General features: G+C 42.2%; 1 protein-coding gene across 3 annotated transcripts in view; it reads right to left on the reverse strand.

The window, feature by feature from the left end:
* LOC145353271 (cyclic AMP receptor-like protein A) overlaps positions 1-17,322 on the reverse strand; it is a 206,829-nt gene that overhangs the window by 111,067 nt on the left and 78,440 nt on the right. For all 3 annotated transcript variants that reach the window (XM_080203862.1, XM_080203863.1, XM_080203861.1), the window contains one exon: positions 15,647-15,734. In XM_080203862.1, the coding sequence (XP_080059988.1) occupies positions 15,647-15,734 (88 nt within the window). The remainder of the gene's footprint in view (positions 1-15,646; positions 15,735-17,322) is intronic.

Here is a 17,322-nt window from a genome sequence, read left to right on the forward strand (position 1 = left end):
TGCCACATTGCCTTGTCTCCAGTGGGTTTTCACTTTTCTGACTGGCCTACCATGTGGGACCTTATCAAAAGCCTTACTAAAATCCATTTGACAATATCTACTGCACTGCCATCACCAATCTTCTTTGTTAATTCCTCAAAAAAATGTGATTAATTAGTAAGACACGATCTACCCATCACAAAGCCATACTGATTACCCTGATTAATCCGTTCCTTTCCAAGTGACAGCTTAGAAGAGGATTGGGAGAGGTTTAAATGTCAACAAAGAATGACAACGAAGTTGATAAAGAGGGGTAGGATAAACTATGAAGCTGGGCTAGCGCTTAATATAAAAAAGGATAGCAAGAGTTTTTATAAATATATAAAAAGGAAGAAGCTGGCTAGGGTGAACGTTGGACCCTTACAGGATGAGAGGGGGGACATAGTGGTAGGGGATGGGGAAATGGCTGAGGCCCTGAATAACATTTTTGTTTTGGCCTTCATGGAGGAGGACATGAATAATTTGCCGGGTGTTAGCGATGGAAAGATGGTAGGAGTGGAGGGCCTGAATGACATTATTGTTACTAGAGAGGCGGTGCTCGACAGACTGGAGGGACTGATTGTGGACAAGTCCCCAGGACCGGATGGAATGCATCCAAGGGTTCTGAAGGAAATGGCGGAGGTGATAGTGGATGGCTTGGTGATTATTTTCCAAACGTCGCTGGATTCCGGGGAAGTGCCAGAAGATTGGAAAACGGCTAATGTTACGCCGTTGTTTAAGAAGGGTGGCAGGCAAAAGGTGGGGAATTATAGGCCGGTTAGTTTAACGTCTGTTGTAGGAAAAATGTTAGAATCCGTGATCACGGAGAAAATAGCGAGGCATCTTGAGGAGAATTGTTTGGTAGAGCAGACGCAGCACGGTTTCATTAAGGGGAAGGCGTGTCTGACAAATTTGCTGGAGTTCTATGAGGCTGTGTCTAGGGCGGTGGATAGAGGAGAGCCAGTGGATGTGGTCTTTCTTGATTTTCAGAAGGCGTTTGACAAGGTGCCTCACAAGAGGTTATTGCAGAAGGTCAGGGGGCATGGAGTTGGGGGTAGGGTGTTAGTGTGGATAGGGGATTGGCTGTCAAATAGGAGGCAGAGAGTGGGGGTTAATGGGTGCTGTTCGGATTGGCAGTTGGTGATTAGTGGAGTGCCCCAGGGGTCGGTGCTGGGCCTCAGCTATTCACCATTTATATAGATGATCTGGAGGAGGGAACCGAGTGTATGGTGTCGAAATTTGCTGATGACACCAAGATTGGTGGAACGGCAAATTGCGCGGAGGGTGTGGAAAGTCTGCAGAAGGATCTAGATAGGCTGGGCGAATGGGCCAGGAAATGGCAAATGGAATTTAATGTTGGCAAGTGCGAGGTGGTCCACGCTGGTAGAAATAATGGTAGGAAGGACTATTACTTACGTGGCGAACAACTGCAGCATGCGACAGTGCAGAGGGACCTCGGGGTCCTTGTGCATGAGTCGCAAAAACCCAGCTGCAGGTGCAGCAGGTGGTCAGGAAGGCGAATGGGATGCTGGCCTTCATAGCGAGGGGGATTGAATATAAAAGTAGGGAGGTCTTGCTGCAGCTGTATAGGGCACTGGTGAGGCCGCAGCTGGAGTACTGAGTGCAGTTTTGGTCGCTGTACTTACGCAAGGATATTTTGGCCTTGGAGGGAGTGCAGAGGAGGTTTACTAGGCTGATGCCAGAGTTGAGGGGGTTGAACTATGAGGAGAGGCTGAATAAACTAGGCTTGTACTCGTTAGAGTTTAGAAGAATGAGAGGAGATCTCATTGAGACGTATAAGATGTTGAATGGGATGGATAGGATAGAGGTGGAGAGGCTCTTCCTGCTCAGAAAGGACAGTAGGACTAGAGGGCACAGCCTCAGGATAAACAGGGGGCGGTTTAGAATGGAGTTGAGGAGGAATTTCTTCACTCAAAGGGTGGTGAATCTCTGGAATTCTCTGCCCATTGAAGTGGTGGAGGCTGCCTCGCTCAATATTTTTAAGACGCGGGTTGATAGGTTTTTGATAGGCAAGGGGATTAAGGGTTATGGGGAGAGGGCGGGAATGTGGAACTGAGCCACGACAGATCAGCCATGATCTTATTGAATGGCGGGGCAGGCTCGAGGGGCTAGATGGCCTACTCCTGCTCCTATTTCTTATGTTCTTATGTTCTTATCCTATCTCTCAGAATTGATTCAAATAATAATACTACAATCAAAGTCAGACTGACGGGCTTATAATTATTCAGCTTATTCCTTGATTTTTAAATCATGGTACAATGTTTGCAGACCTCCAGCCCTCTGGTAACTCACCTGTATCTAGTGAGGGTCAGAAATTGATTCTCAGTGCACCCACTGTTCCCTGGCTTCAGTTAACAGCCTCTTAATTAAATCAAAAACTGGTCACATTTTATTTTGATAGTCAAAATGATATTCAAATTCTGAAAAGATTTTTAAATAAGGTTCTCGTGCAGAATTATATTTGAGAGAATCTTGGAATAGATTTTCCATCCAATAAACCAGAAGCCAGTGAAGTACTTAGGTCATGAAAGGCACTGAATAATTTCAAGGTTTGTTTTCCTGTCATTTAGCTTGAAGGCAGTAGAGCGATTCCAGAGCCTAGTGCCAACACTGTTTAAAAGAAAAACAATGGTTCAATTGCAACTGGAGTACTCTGACAGTTCTGAGTGCCACACGTTAGGAAAGATATGACGGCATCAGAGACTGGACAGAAAACATTCACAAGAGTGGTTCCCAGAATGAGGAACTTTAATTATGTAGAAAGATTGGAGAAGTTGGGGCTGTTTTCCTTGGAGAAGGAAAGATCAATAGGTGATTTGATGGAGGTATTTAAAATCATGAGAGGTCTGGGTAGAGTAGATAGAGAGAAACCGTTCCCACTTGTGGAAGGAATGAGAACAAGGGGGTACAGATTTCAAGTAATTAGCAAAAGAAGCAATTGAAATTTTTCTCACGCATTAGGTTGTTTGGATCTGGCCTGAGAGTAAGGTGGAGGCCGTTTCAATTTAGGCATTCAAAAGGGAATTCATTATATTGTTATCTGAAAACGAAGAATGTGCAGGGTTTTGCAAGGAGAAGATGGGAGAATACACTAGGGTAAACTGCTCATTCAGAGATCCAGTGCAAATGCAATGGGCCAAATGGCTTCCTTCTGTACTATAATAATTCTGTGAACTTGAAAACGTGAAGTTAAAGCTTTCTTCAAACCTGTTTCCGTGGAAACTATTTTTAATTAGTTACTGTTTTCAACTACTCTCACATTCCTCTTTAAGACATTTGTTGTGAGGGAGGCTGCAAGTTTCCATCAACTAGTTCACCATTCACAGGGCACAATGCATTTTCCAATGGGAATTCCTCTGAATTTGCGTTTTTCTTTGGGAGACAACATAAAGGATGCTCAGAAGATGATATCTGCCACTTATATTCCCATACCAGATTATACAGGCAGAGATACACATACAGATCATAGTGTGTGCATGCACACAATGTCTTTGACCTGGCATTTACTAATACCACGTCGCAATTTCTTTAGCATGATCAATTAATGGCAACATGTCAAGATTTCTGAAGATTCAAGGAGTCCTAGGCAAACAGAAAATAATTCCACAATCTTATTTGGGCCTGATTTGCAACCAGCAATGCTGCATAATTCACTTGGCTGCTTGCTTCCCTTGGAGTAGTCATAATAGCATTGTTTCAAAGCAGTCCACTGTGCGAGCACTTTGTGAACCACTAATGCAAGCAAAGTTAGCTCCTGGGAGATCAAGACTATCCTCTGCAGGCATGACTTATTGCAACTGTCTGGAATAAAGCACCAGTGTAATGAGACCCATGAACCAGTGTATTAACAAAGCACATTATTGGCGCATATAAGGCTACTTTAAGTGATGGTATTGATCTGGAGGAATGCAGAAGGCAAAGCATAAAGCAAGGAACCAAAAATGACGTAAATGTGAAGCAAAAAGAACAGAAAAGTAGAAACACACAAGCTGGAAAACATTTCAGGAAGGGCTCTTCTTCGGAACAGAGTGGTATCACCTATTCCTCCAATCAAGTTGCAGTTAAAAACATTCTCCGGAAAGCAAATAATATGTCATAACTTCCAGAACACAGCACTGCCACCCTCAATCCCAATGCAGGTGACACAAAAATTGGCCACATAGTTGATAATGAAGAGAATGTGCATGGACTCTAGAATTATACCAATGGCTTGGTTTAGGGGTGTAAAAGTGGCAAATGGAATTCAATCTGGAGAAGTGTAAGGAAATGCATTAGGGGAGGGCCAACAAAGCAGTGTAACAGACAATAAACAGGAGGATATTGGGAGAGGTAGCGGAAGTGAGAGACCTTGGAGTACATGTCCACAGCTCCCTGAAAGTGGCAGGATAGGTAGATAAGGTAGCAAAGACTGTATATGGAATGCTTTCTTTTATTGAATGAGATATAGAATACAAAATAGCGATGTAATGCTGGAACTGTATAAAATGCTGGGTAGGCCACAGCTAGAGTATTTTGTGCAGTTCTGGTCACCACATTACAGGAAGGGCATAATTACTCTGGAAAAAGTACAAAAGAAGATTTACAAGAATGTTGCCAGGACTTGATAATTTGTAGCTACGAGGAAAGATTGGGTAGATTGAGGTTGTTTTCCTTAGAACAAAAGGAGGTTGAAGGGTGACTTGATTGAGGTGTATGAAATTATGAGGGGCCTAGATACAGTAAACAGGAAAGACTCATTTCCCCCAGCAGAGAGATTGATTATAAAGGGGCATTGATTTAAGGAATTAGTAAAAGGATTAGAGGGGATATTAAGAAAAGCTTTTTCATCCAAGGGGTGGTAGGTTTCTGGAATTCACTGCACAGATTGTGGGTTGAAGCAAAAACCCTCAACTCACATAAAAAGGTATCTTGATCCGCACCCGAAGTGCTGTAACCTGCAAGGCTACAGACTTTATGTTGGAAGGTGGGATTTGAATAGGCACCTAGTTTTTTCAGCCAAGGCAGGCATGATAGAATGAATGGCCTCTTTCTGTGCCATAGCCTTTGTCTGGCTCTAAAAACCATTTACTCCTTCCATCACTAGCACACATTGGCAGTAATTTATATTAGATACGTAACAATGTGCTAAACCTTCTTCAACAACATCTTCCAAACCCACAATCACTATCACCTTGAAGGGCAAAAGACATATGGGAACTACCTCTTGCAAGTTCCCCTTCAAGTCATACACTATCCTTACTTGTCAGAACTGTATCACCATTCCTTCACTGTAGATGGGTCAAAATCCTGGAACTCCCTCCCAAACAACAGTGTGGGTGTACCTAAACCACATGGACTACATAAGCTCAAGTAAGCTGCTCAACATCATCTTCAAGAGCAATCAGAATAAATTTATCAGAATACTTCTCTATTTTCCATCCTTCCCTGTAAAATTTGAAGCTTTTTATTTCTGCAGCATTCACTTTATGATAGCAGAGCAGAGGTCAGGAAATCCACCAGACTGCTTGGCGGTGCGCCAATGACTACTGGTTACAAATCTGCCAGAACATCCAGATGTCCTTCGACACAGTGAATGCTAGGGGTACGTATGAAGGAATCAAATAGGCAACAGTTCTATCAGCAAAGAAGAACTGCTCCACTGAAAACAAAGGTGTGGACGTCATCACTAACTGTAATTAACAGTTGAAGAGATGGCTGCAACACTATGTGGAGTTGTGCTTGAGAACAGCACCGTGACTGAGGAACCTCTAGACACCATAGAACGCCTGAAACCAAAATGGAAAATGCTGGAAAATCTCAGCAGGTCAGACTGCATCTGTGGGGAAAGAGTAGCGCAAACATTTCGAGTCAGGATGACCCATGGTTAGAGCTGGTCACAGTAAAAAGTCTGACAACACCAGGTTTAAGTCCAACCGATTTATTAGCTGGTGTTGTCAGACTTTTTACTGTGTTTACCCCAGTCCAACGCCGGCACATCCACATTACAACTGGTCATCCAGACTCGAAACGTCGGCTCTATTCTCTCTCCACGGGTGCTGTCAGAACTGCTGAGATATTCAAGCATTTTCTGTTTTGTTTCAGATTCCAGCATCCACAGTATTTTGCTTTTGCTTGAAAGCCTGCCTGTCAAGACAGAACTGGATATTAAACTTAGAATGGAGAAGCTTAGCAAAGCTGATGACTCCTCAACATGGCTAAAATTCCAGCTGCTGATGCTGATCACCTGAACTCACCAAGCTTGAGAAACATCTGCACAAACTTCTCAATCTATGCTGGAGGGAGGGGGCAGTACCTTAGGATGTGCCTGATGCAAAGACTTACTACAGATCCTAGCTGAATGTGCCATTTCAGAACTAGAACGACTAATGTTAATATAAACGGAAAATATTGCGGATGCTGTATCTGAACTAAAAACAGAAAATGCTGAAGCATCTCAGCAGGTCTGACAGCATCTGTGGAGGGGGAGTGTAGTGCCAATGTTTTGCGTCTAGATGACCCTTCGTCAGAATGTTAACATGATATTCTCAATCTGGCAGCTGCAAGAGAAATGTGAACAAAAGAGATCACTCTATATTGCTTTCATCTCACAAAGGCATTCAACCATGTGAGCAGAGGTGGTCCAGTTAAGATGCTGGAGAAAATTGGCTGCCTGTCGAAGCTGCTCACTATGATCTTCTCTTTCCGCGACATATCCATGACAACATGATGGGCAAAATTAACTATGATAATGCAACATTGGAACCTGTTGAGATCTTCAGTGGCGGTCAAACAGGGTTGTGTTCTGGCATTAATGTTCTTTGGCATATTCTTCCCTTGACGGCAGTCATATGCTTTTGGTCAAATGGAAGGGGTGTTACTTGCATATCAGAACTGACAGAAATCTGTTCAGTCTTGCTCGCTTGAGTTTCGAGACAAAGGCGTGCCACGTCCTCAGCGAGCTGCTCTATGCTGACGATGGCTCTTTCATTCCATACTAAAAATACCTTCAGTGGCAACTGGGCAATCTCTCTCACGCCTTTGGTAGTTTGGCCATCAGCACTGAATGTCATGGTCCAGGATGTTGCCATACTGCCATGTATCAGCACTGTTAATGTGACGCGGGAGGTTGGTGATAGCTTCATCTATTTAGACTCTGAAATCACCAGCAATCCGTCATTCAATGCTGAAGTCAACACACACATTGGAAAAACTGCAATTGTTAAATCCAAGTGGAGTGTGAAAATGTGAAACAACAGTGACATTAGAACATCAAACTGCGAGTCTACCAAGCCTGCATCCTCAGCGCACTCCTCTATAATGGCAAGACCTGGACATCATATGCTACACAGACAAAAAGACAGTGCAGTTTCCACCTTTGTAGTCTCAGACGTATCTTCAGCAGCTTTTGGCAGGACAAGGTCAACAACTCAGAGATCCTGCAGCATGCTAATTCTATCAGCATACACTCATTGCTAAACCAACATCTGCATTGGCACAGTTACATTTATCGGATGGATGACAGTCTTGTATCGAAAGACTTCTGTACCGTCAACTGGCCACCGAATCACATTTCCCTGAGAAGGACATCTGCAAGCAAAATATGAACATGGCAAACATTGACACCGACAACTGGCAAACAATCATTGATGGCCATGACATCTGGAAGCTGATAGTTTCCCCTAGGCTGTCTTCTTGGGCAGCTGAGCTTTTTGCTTCTACTCACCTCTTTCACCACCTTTCCAAACAGAGGCCAGCAATTTGTGCACCTTCACAGCTCACTGCCTTTCTCCAGAACACATGCAGCAGGTACTGTCACACCAGAGTGGAGCTCCTGAACCACATCAGGCCGTGTGTAAAAGAGTATTGACCACCATGGCACAAACTATTGCCTTATGAGATGTGAGACTGTCACCAGCGAATCAACTCCAGCATCAGCAGTGGTAAATCAGTCCACAGAACTGAGTGTTGCTCTGAATTAATTCTTGGTACTGTGGTTTATTTAGATAAAGATTGGCTGAAGATGCTCAGTTATATTAGTTTCGAAGAAGCACTGTTACAATGGCTTTAAAGTCTAATTTACACTATCACCTGTCCTATTGGGTAGGAAATGCATGTTATAGCAGACTGGCTTTTCTTCTCACAGAGCTAGTCAAGATTCGTGAGATGGAAAGGTTCCCTCCCTGCTGGATACGAGGATCCTATGTAAAATGAGCTGGTGAATTTCAACTTAGCTCCTCTTGGATACAAGCCTTGAGCACAAAAATGTTCACAAAAATGTAATTTCAATTACACGTAATTACAATTAAGCAAGCCTCAAGGATAATCAATGTGAGAAGCAGGGCACACGCTCACTAATGCATTGTGCACGACCTGTGTTTTGATTCATCAGGAAGTCTGAGTGTGTGGAAAGCTTTCTGTTGCCAAGTTATAGAAACAAACACCAAAGAAAAATCAGAGTAACCAAATAATAGCTGCCAAAAACCTGAACAAGGATCTGAACAGTAAAGCAACTGTTGACATTTTCAAAATATCAAGTTTAATCTCCATGTGCTGGGTGGCATCATCATTAACTGGATTAATTGCCAAGGTTATTTTGAGAAGCAAATACCTTTCTCCTTATTTTACCCTATTAGTACCCGCCTTATCATGTACTCGTGCAGGGAATGCATATACTCTCCTCTATTATAAAATGCACAGGCAGATTGTTTTTCAGTGATTTCAGTGTTTAGCTTCATTCACAACTCGTACAATTTGATCACAAACAGTGATCCTAATTTAGATATCCTTTAATCAAGTATTAAATTATATTACAGGAATTCAAAAGGTTAAAAATAAATTCCACTATTCAATCCAGGGGCTCCTTTCCCTTGTGCTGCATCCTACATTCACACACAAAAGCAAAATAACAATATAACACAAGGATTAAATGATGCAAACTGTTTTACTCTGGTAAATTATCCAATGACTGTCTTCAATAACAATTATACATAAATAATGTTTTGATGCTATATACTTCACAGTCATGAAATATTCCTGTATCTTTTTGCCATGAAAGAACTGAACCTGTGTATGTGCAGTAAAATGTTTTTGACCAAAATTTTTTCCTCTTCCAAACACACTGGACTTGACTTTAACCCATACAAAATCACCCACTTGCATAGAGTTAACACTGTCCATCCAGCCTTCCCCATGACTTTACTAATTTATCCCTTTCTCACTTGCCAAACCCCATTGAGGGGAACTGCTTGATAAGAGCAGACGCAGCACGGTTTCGTTAAAGGGAAGTCGTGTCTGACAAATTTACTGGAGTTCTATGAGGATGAGTCTAGGGCGGTGAATAGAGGAGAGCCGGTGGATGTGGTCTTTCTGGATTTTCAGAAGGCGTTTGACAAGGTACCTCACAAGAGGTTATTGTAGAAGGTAAGGGGGCATGGAGTTGGGGGTAGGGTGTTAGCGTGGATAGAGGATTGGTTGTCAAATAGGAGGCAGAGAGTGGGGGTCAATGGGTGCTATTCGGATTGGCGGATGGTGACTAGTGGAGTGCCCCAGGGTTCGGTGCTGGGGCCTCAGCTATTTACCATTTATATAGATGATCTGGAGGAGGGAACCGAGTGTAGGGTGTCGAAATTTGCTGATGACACCAAAATTGGTGGAAAGGCAAATTGTGCGGAGGGTGGGGAGAGTCTACAGAAGGATCTAGATAGGCTGGGCGAATGGGCCAGGAAATGGCAAATGGAATTTAATGTTGGCAAGTGCGAGGTGGTCCACGCTGGTAGGAATAATGGTAGGAAGGATTATTACTTACGTGGAGAAAAACTGCAGCAGGCGACGGTGCAGAGGGACCTCGGGGTCCTTATGCATGAGTCGCAAAAACCCAGCTTGCAGGTGCAGCAGGTGGTCAGGCAGGCGAATGGGATGCTGGCCTTCATCGCGAGGGGAATTGAATATAACAGTAGGGAGGTCTTGCTGCGGCTGTATAGGGTATTGGTGAGGCCGCAGCTGGAGTACTGTGTGCAGTTTTGGGCGCCGTACTTACACAAGGATATTTTGGCCTTGGAGGGAGTGCAGAGGAGGTTTACTAGGCTGATGCCGGAGTTGAGGGGGTTGAACTATGAGGAGAGGCTGAATAAATTAGGCTTGTACTCGTTAGAGTTTAGAAGAATGAGGGGAGATCTCATTGAGACGTATAAGATGATGAATGGGATGGATAGGATAGAGGTGGAGAGACTCTTCCCGCTCAGAAAGGACAGTAGGACTAGGGGGCACAGCCTCAAGATAAAGGGGGGGTGGTTTAGAACGGAGTTGAGGAGGAACTTCTTCACTCAAAGGGTGGTGAATCTCTGGAATTCTCTGCCCGTTGAAGTGGTGGAGGCTACCTCGCTAAATATTTTTAAGACGCGGGTTGATGGGTTTTTGATAAGAGAGGGGATTAAGGGTTATGGGGAGAGGGCGGGAATGTGGAGCTGAGCCAAGACAGATCAGCCATGATCTTATTGAATGGCGGGGCAGGCTCGAAGGGCTAGTTGGCCTACTCCTATTTCTTATGTTCTTATGTTCACCAACGTCTTGCCATATTCCTAAGTCCACATCACGGCAAACTGTTGTCAAATAACCTTTCTGTTGGATGATGCAGTCCTGAATACCACCATTATTGTCCAAATCTGCATTTTTAAACTTTAATAATGGGTTAGAAAATGTAGCAAAGAATTGTTAAAAAAACACAACTGGGGAATCTTGTAACTTGCAGCATTGTTACACTGACTGAATGACTGATTCTTTTATGATAAAGTATTCTGCAGGCTTAATAAGTTCACAAAGCACAAAAACAATAACTGACGTTTGTACTCTTAGGACTGTCTGACCAAGAAATCACTCTGAGATATCCATTATTTTTACAATGAGTGGTGAAGTACGTGGTTCAATTGAATTTCTGAGCTCTCGATGCACATTGGACCCACTGACCTTGCTAGCTTTGCCTCGACTGGTATAAGCCTCAAGTATCTCACACAGTTCATAGTTCTTTACGTACAAGCCTAAAGCTGATCTTAGGTAAGGTAATAAATGGTGGAAACTAGAGGCAAGTCAAACTCTATTGTCACCCAATTTTCACATCTGCATTTTCGAAAACAAATACTGGACGGATATGAAAAAGATTCTTGCTGATTCTCCCTCCCTTCAGCCTTGGGATTCTGCAATCAATTCTACGACCAGTGGCAGCTGTGCATACCACCTGCAAGATGCACTGCAGTAACTCATCAGCGCTCCTTCTGCGGCACCTTCCATACCCGTGACCTCTACCACCTAGGAGAACAAGGGCAGCAAATGCACTGGTGGAACACCAACATCTGCAAGTTCCCCTCCAAACTATTCACCATCCTGACTTGGAAATATATCACTATTCCTTCATTGTCGCTGGGCCTAAATTTTGGAATTTCCTTCTGAACAGCACTTTGGGTGTTTCTGCAACACAAAGACTGCAACAGCAGCTCACCGCCATCATTCGAAGGGCAATTCGGGATGGGCAATAAATGCTTTTCCAGCCCATGATGCCCACAAGCAAATCAACAACAAAACAGCATTGTACAACAGTTTGTAGTGACATAGATTTGGGGATATGCCAAAAAGTTAATGGGGCTAGGTGGAGTGGTTTGACTCGTGAAAAAGGGAAAGATTAGTAAAGCAACGGAGACAGCTGGATGGACAGTGCAAGTATTACGTGACAAAGAAGTCCATGAAGTTCTCATAGCTATTGATGGCGGTGAAAGCAAGAGGCAAGAGGCTTTCAAGAAGGTAATTCGTATTGGAGAAAAGATGATGAAGTTTATCCTTGCTCTCCAGAATAATCTTGACAGTAGTGAGCAATTTTGGCAGGACACTAAGACTTCATAGCAATTAATGTAGCCCAGCCAGAACTTGCTCCAGCTGAATTAGCAAGCTCAGTACAGTGCAAGAATTGCACATTTGACCTTGCCTGTATGCTCTGATATCTCATGTTTTTTTTTACTTATAAGGTTGGGGGTGGAGGCTGAAAAATATTTCATGTGCAGTATTTTAGTACAGGCTGATTTAATATAGAATTATATATTTTTTTTATGTGCAGGGATCAACATGCATCAAGAGCTTAGAAATTCTGGAACATGAACTTCACTGTACATTGTGAAAATAATGGGTATCTCAGAATGATTTCCTGGTATGACAGTCCTCCAAGTTCAAGCATCAGTTATAAATCAGTTGTTTTGCTTTCATGCTTTGTGAATTTATTAAGCCCGCAGAGTACTTTAAAATGAAAGAGTCAGCCATTCACTTCGTGTAACAATGCTGCAAGTTTTTTTTTTACAATTCTCAGCTACATTTTTTAACCCATTATTAATGTTCAAAAATGCAGATTTGGACAACAACAATGTGGTATGCAGGATTGCACCATCAACAGAAAGGTTACTTGACAACAGTTTGTAGTGACATAGACTTGGAGATATGCCAAAAAGTTGCTAGGGCTAGGCGGACCAATGAGAAAGGGAGAGATTTGTAAAGTAACGGAGACAGCTGGATGGACAGTACAAACGTTAGGTGACAAAGAAAGTCCATGAAGTTCTCATAACTATTGATGGCGGTGAGAGCAAGATGCAAGAGGAGTTCAAGAAGGTAATTCGTATTGCAGAAAAGAAGATGGAGGTTATCTTTGCTCTCCAGAATTATCCTGGGAGTAGTGGGCAATTTTGGCAGAACACTGAGACCTGATAGCAATTAATGGAGCCCAGCCAGAACTTGAAATGGATAGCTAAAGCAGTTATGCACCAGATACACTGAAGACTGCAACGGAATGAAGATAGCAATAGGAGCACTCCAAACTTTATTGGAAACTAGGTCAAAAAGGTGGAGGAAAAGTGTAGTCAAGAAAATCAACAAATATAGGAGATTTGTGATGAATGAAAGGCCGAAACTTAGGAAATGTTAAGTGAAATGAAGGTGCACTTGAGTGACTTGGGATGCGACTTGCCACAGGCACAGAAGGAAGTGGGGTTTGAAAAAAGGTAAAAGAGATGCGAATAGGTGAAAAATAAAAGGAAGTTTCAGCAGTTTAGCAGCAACTCACCACCAACTTCTCCAGGGCAATTACTGATGAGCAATAAAAGCTGACCGAGCCAGCAATGCCCACATCCCATGAACAAATAAAAAAAATTCTCTCAGTTACCTGCAGTAGAGAAAACAAAGGCTGTTTCTGTAAATATAGGTAGGAGAGAAGATACCAGGAAATTAGATTTAAAAGAAAGGCAACTGAAGGGCCTTAAATAGTGATTAAAATTACTGAGAATGAGGAGTTGCTGAGTGCAGAGACAGAGGAAAATAAAGAGGGAGGCTTAATCAGGAGAAATGAGGAGAAACAGATCACTTGGTCCTTCAAATATGCTTCAATAAGATTGTGGTTGACCTGATTGCGGCCTTAACTTCACTTTCTTGTCTGCCCCATAAAGCTCAACTCCTTGGTGAGGGTGACCCAGAGGACAACAAGAATTTTAAAAGAAAACGTGTGAGAGGTGAAGTACTTGTAGGAATAGAAGATACCAAAAGGAGGAGGGAGAGATACCAAAATGTGACTTAGTGATAAGGCCTGCAGCACTAGCACAGTATTTGGGCAGGGAAGATGATATAAAGTTAGGGGGAGATTCAATAAGGGACAAGGTGCTGCCATTATGAAGCAACTTTCGATTCAAATAGCAATTTATTAAATATCAGAAAATGCTGGAAATACTTAGCAGGTCTGGGAGCCTCTGTGATGCAAGAAACAGTGTTAAAATTTTACATTGATGACTGACCTCTCATTAGAATTTTACTTAGACTTGAAAGATTAACTCTTTCTCTCCAGAGATGCTACCAGACCTGCTCAGCATTTCGTGTTTTTATTTCAGATTTTCAACTTCTGCAGTATTCTGCTTTTGCAATTAATTATTTTTTAAAAACATTCACTACCTCCACCACCAGCAAACAGTGGTAGTGGTGTGTACAATCTGCAAGATGCATTGCAGGAACTCATGGAGGTTCTTCACGCAGCACCTTCCAAACCCACAAGCGCTAGCATCTAGAACAAGAGCAGCAGATACATGAGAATGCCACTACCTGGAAATTGCCCTCCAAGCCACTCATCATCCTAACTTGGAAATATATCGCTGTTCCTTCACTGACACTGGGTGAAAATCCTGGAACTCCTTCCCTAATAGCACTGTGGGTGTACCAACACCATATGGACCGCAGTGGTTCAAGAAGGCAGCCTTTCACCACTTTTTCAAAGGCAAATTAGGGATGAGCAATAAGTGCTGGTCTTGCCAGTGATGTCTACATCCTTTGAATGATTCAAACATCTTAATCCAGCAAGTATTAACTATATTGGGAAGATTTAAAGATTCAATACAGGAAGAGCACATTTTAAGCAATAAAGTGCATCTGGCTGAGGTCATAACCAAGACCTTGTTCACGTATGTCCTTGGGATCACATTGTGTCATGGTTGTTAATGCTGCAGTCATTCATCAGTTCTTCATATTGAAAGTAAAGGACTTATTTGTCTGCTGCAACAGCAACTTCATTTGTTAAAATGCTAAGAACTCACAAATATATTTTAATCATTGTGTGCCGTACCTCTCCTAAGAAATGCAATCCACTTTGATCATTCACATTTTTATGTGGAAGAATCGAATTCTGAACTTCTGGTTTATAAACAGCAGTGATTTTTATACTTCGTTTACTGATTTTTGGCTCAGTAAATAATGTAACTCATTCCAAAGCTTTAAAATCCATTAGTTCATTGAGATGATTCAGTAAAGTGCTATGTGTGCTGGTCTAAAAACTGTAAAAATAGAGGTTGAATCTCAGCATGGGGTGTTAGCTGCTAATCTCAAGCTGAAAATTAGGCACAAAACCTAGCAGAGAAACACAAAACAAGGAGAAAAATATAGTTGAGGCTTCCAACTCAGCTTCCATTTCTGCACTCAACTGACTACACAGAAAGTAATTCCCTCCCTATTGCACTGACTATATGAATGGTTTGTAAGCATACATAGGGGAAAATAGGGCAAGGAACACTAATAAATGAAAGAAATCAGTGATGTCCAAGTAATGTTACTGAAGAACCAAACTTCAGCAGCATGTCCACAGATTCAATCCTCTCAGACTTGCTTTTAAATAAAAATTACTTCACAGGAGTAAACTTTACAAATATGCATAGTGTTTCCCTGTGTCTGTGTGGGTTTCTTCCAGTTTCCTCCCACAGTCCAAAAATGTGCGGGCTAGGTTGATTGGCCATTCTAAATTGCCCTTTAGCATCCCAAGATATATAGACTCAGGGAATTATGGGGTTATGGAATAGGGCTTGGATAAGATGCTCTATCAGAGTGTTGATGCGGACTCAATGGATCAAATGGCTTTCTTACGAATATCTAGCTGAACAGGAATTTAGTAGCCTGATTTCCATTACACGTACAAGAAAAATAACCAGCACACAGCATCCGTCTTGAATAGCTGAAGAGTCATTGGCCAAACCGTAATAAGTGTAGAAAAATGTTATAGTTTTGTAGTACTTTTATCACAATCCCAAAGCAAGTTCAAAGACGGAATAACACCTAATGCAATACTCACACTGCAAAACGATCTGTTCTGATTTCTTTCACCAAGTTGAAATATAGGTTGACTGTTATGCAACAAACCCATGCCAGGGAACACCAATCTGCACGTGAACAGGAAATGAGTTAAGCATTAAAGGCAAAATGCACAAAAACATACAGATCCAAAATTGTTTTTCAACTTCAGGATTCTACAGGGTGGAACCTCTATCACACCAATCTCAAGTCTGAAATTCAACTGCCTGTTTAAATTTTACTCATTCGTGGGTCATGGGCATTGCTGGCTGGCCAGCATTTATTGCCCATCCCTAGTTGCCCTTGGAGGACAGTTGAGAATCAACCACATTGTTGTGGTTCTGGAGTCACCTGTATGCCAGGCTGAATAAGAACGACAGATTTCCTTCCCTAAAAGACATTAGTGAACCATATGGGGTTTTTCCGATAATTGACAATGGTTTCATAGACATCAGTACTAATTGGAAACTCGTGCACAGCACTTAATTGAATTTTGGATATATGTGCCTGACTGGTTCATCTCCCCAGTAGGAACATAAAGGTTCGAAAATTATCTGTGCAGATTGTTCTGACAGAATTATTTCCATGACTTCACTATCAACTGAATGTTGCAAGTGTATTGCCTCTCTCTCTTCACCTCAGAGCAATATTTTTCTAAGCTAAACAGAGTTCCTGCTAGATTATATGAAAGTTTATTTTTAATAACTTTAAAGTCATTTTCAAAAAATATTGGATATGTCTGATGCAGCACATTACAGGACCAGCCACTTGCCTCCCAGGCCATATGAAAGTCTTCCTCTTCAGCATGACTACATTTTGTAATTACTGAGCTGCCTTTCCCTAGCCAGCCTTTGAATCCTTCTCAGACCCAAGTATATACGGCCAACTTGTAGACACATACCTAACTTTTTGACATCTCTATACTCTCAAAATCCAAATGTGTTTAGTGAGTAAAGTTTTAAAACACTCCAATTGGTTTCTTTGTATTCGTTGAGGTTAGGTTGAAATAACTTTGTATGTAATTGCATAAACTGCATACACATTCCTATATCCATGTTCAGAGTCTTACTCACAAAGCTTCTCTTCTATAATGTTATTTCATGGATCTATCCTTGGACCACTGCAGCTACTGCTCGTCTACACGCCGCCTCTCAGAAATATTATCTGAAAGCACATGACGCTGAAGACACTTAGTCCTACCTCACTTCTATCTCCCTTGAATCCTCCACTGTTACTAAATTATCAGCTCGCTTATCTGACTTCCAGTCTTGGATCAGCAGAAATTTCCTCCAATTAAATATTAGGAAGACCAAAGCCATTGCTTTTGCCTCCCCTTCCAAATTCAATTCCCTAGATACTTTAGGCGATATGTCGGCACAGTGGTTAGCACTACTGCCTCACAACGCCAGGAACCCAGGTTCAATTCCTGGCTTGGGTCACTGTGCGGAGTTTGCATGTTCTCCCCGTGTCTGCGTGCGTTTCCTCCAGGTGCTCCGGTCTTCTCCCACAGTCCAAAAGACGTGCTGGTTAGGTGCATTGCCCTGAACAGGCGTCAGAGTGTGGTGACTAGGGAATTTCACAGCAACTTCATTGCAGTGTTAATGTAAGCCTTACTTGTGACTAATAAATAAACTTTTTTATTCTATCTCTCTCTCTGGTTTATCTGAGACTAAACCA

The sequence above is a fragment of the Carcharhinus amblyrhynchos genome, chromosome 15 (genome assembly GCF_965287045.1).
Source record: "Carcharhinus amblyrhynchos chromosome 15, sCarAmb.v2.hapA, whole genome shotgun sequence".
In the NCBI taxonomy this organism is placed as follows: domain Eukaryota; kingdom Metazoa; phylum Chordata; class Chondrichthyes; order Carcharhiniformes; family Carcharhinidae; genus Carcharhinus; species Carcharhinus amblyrhynchos.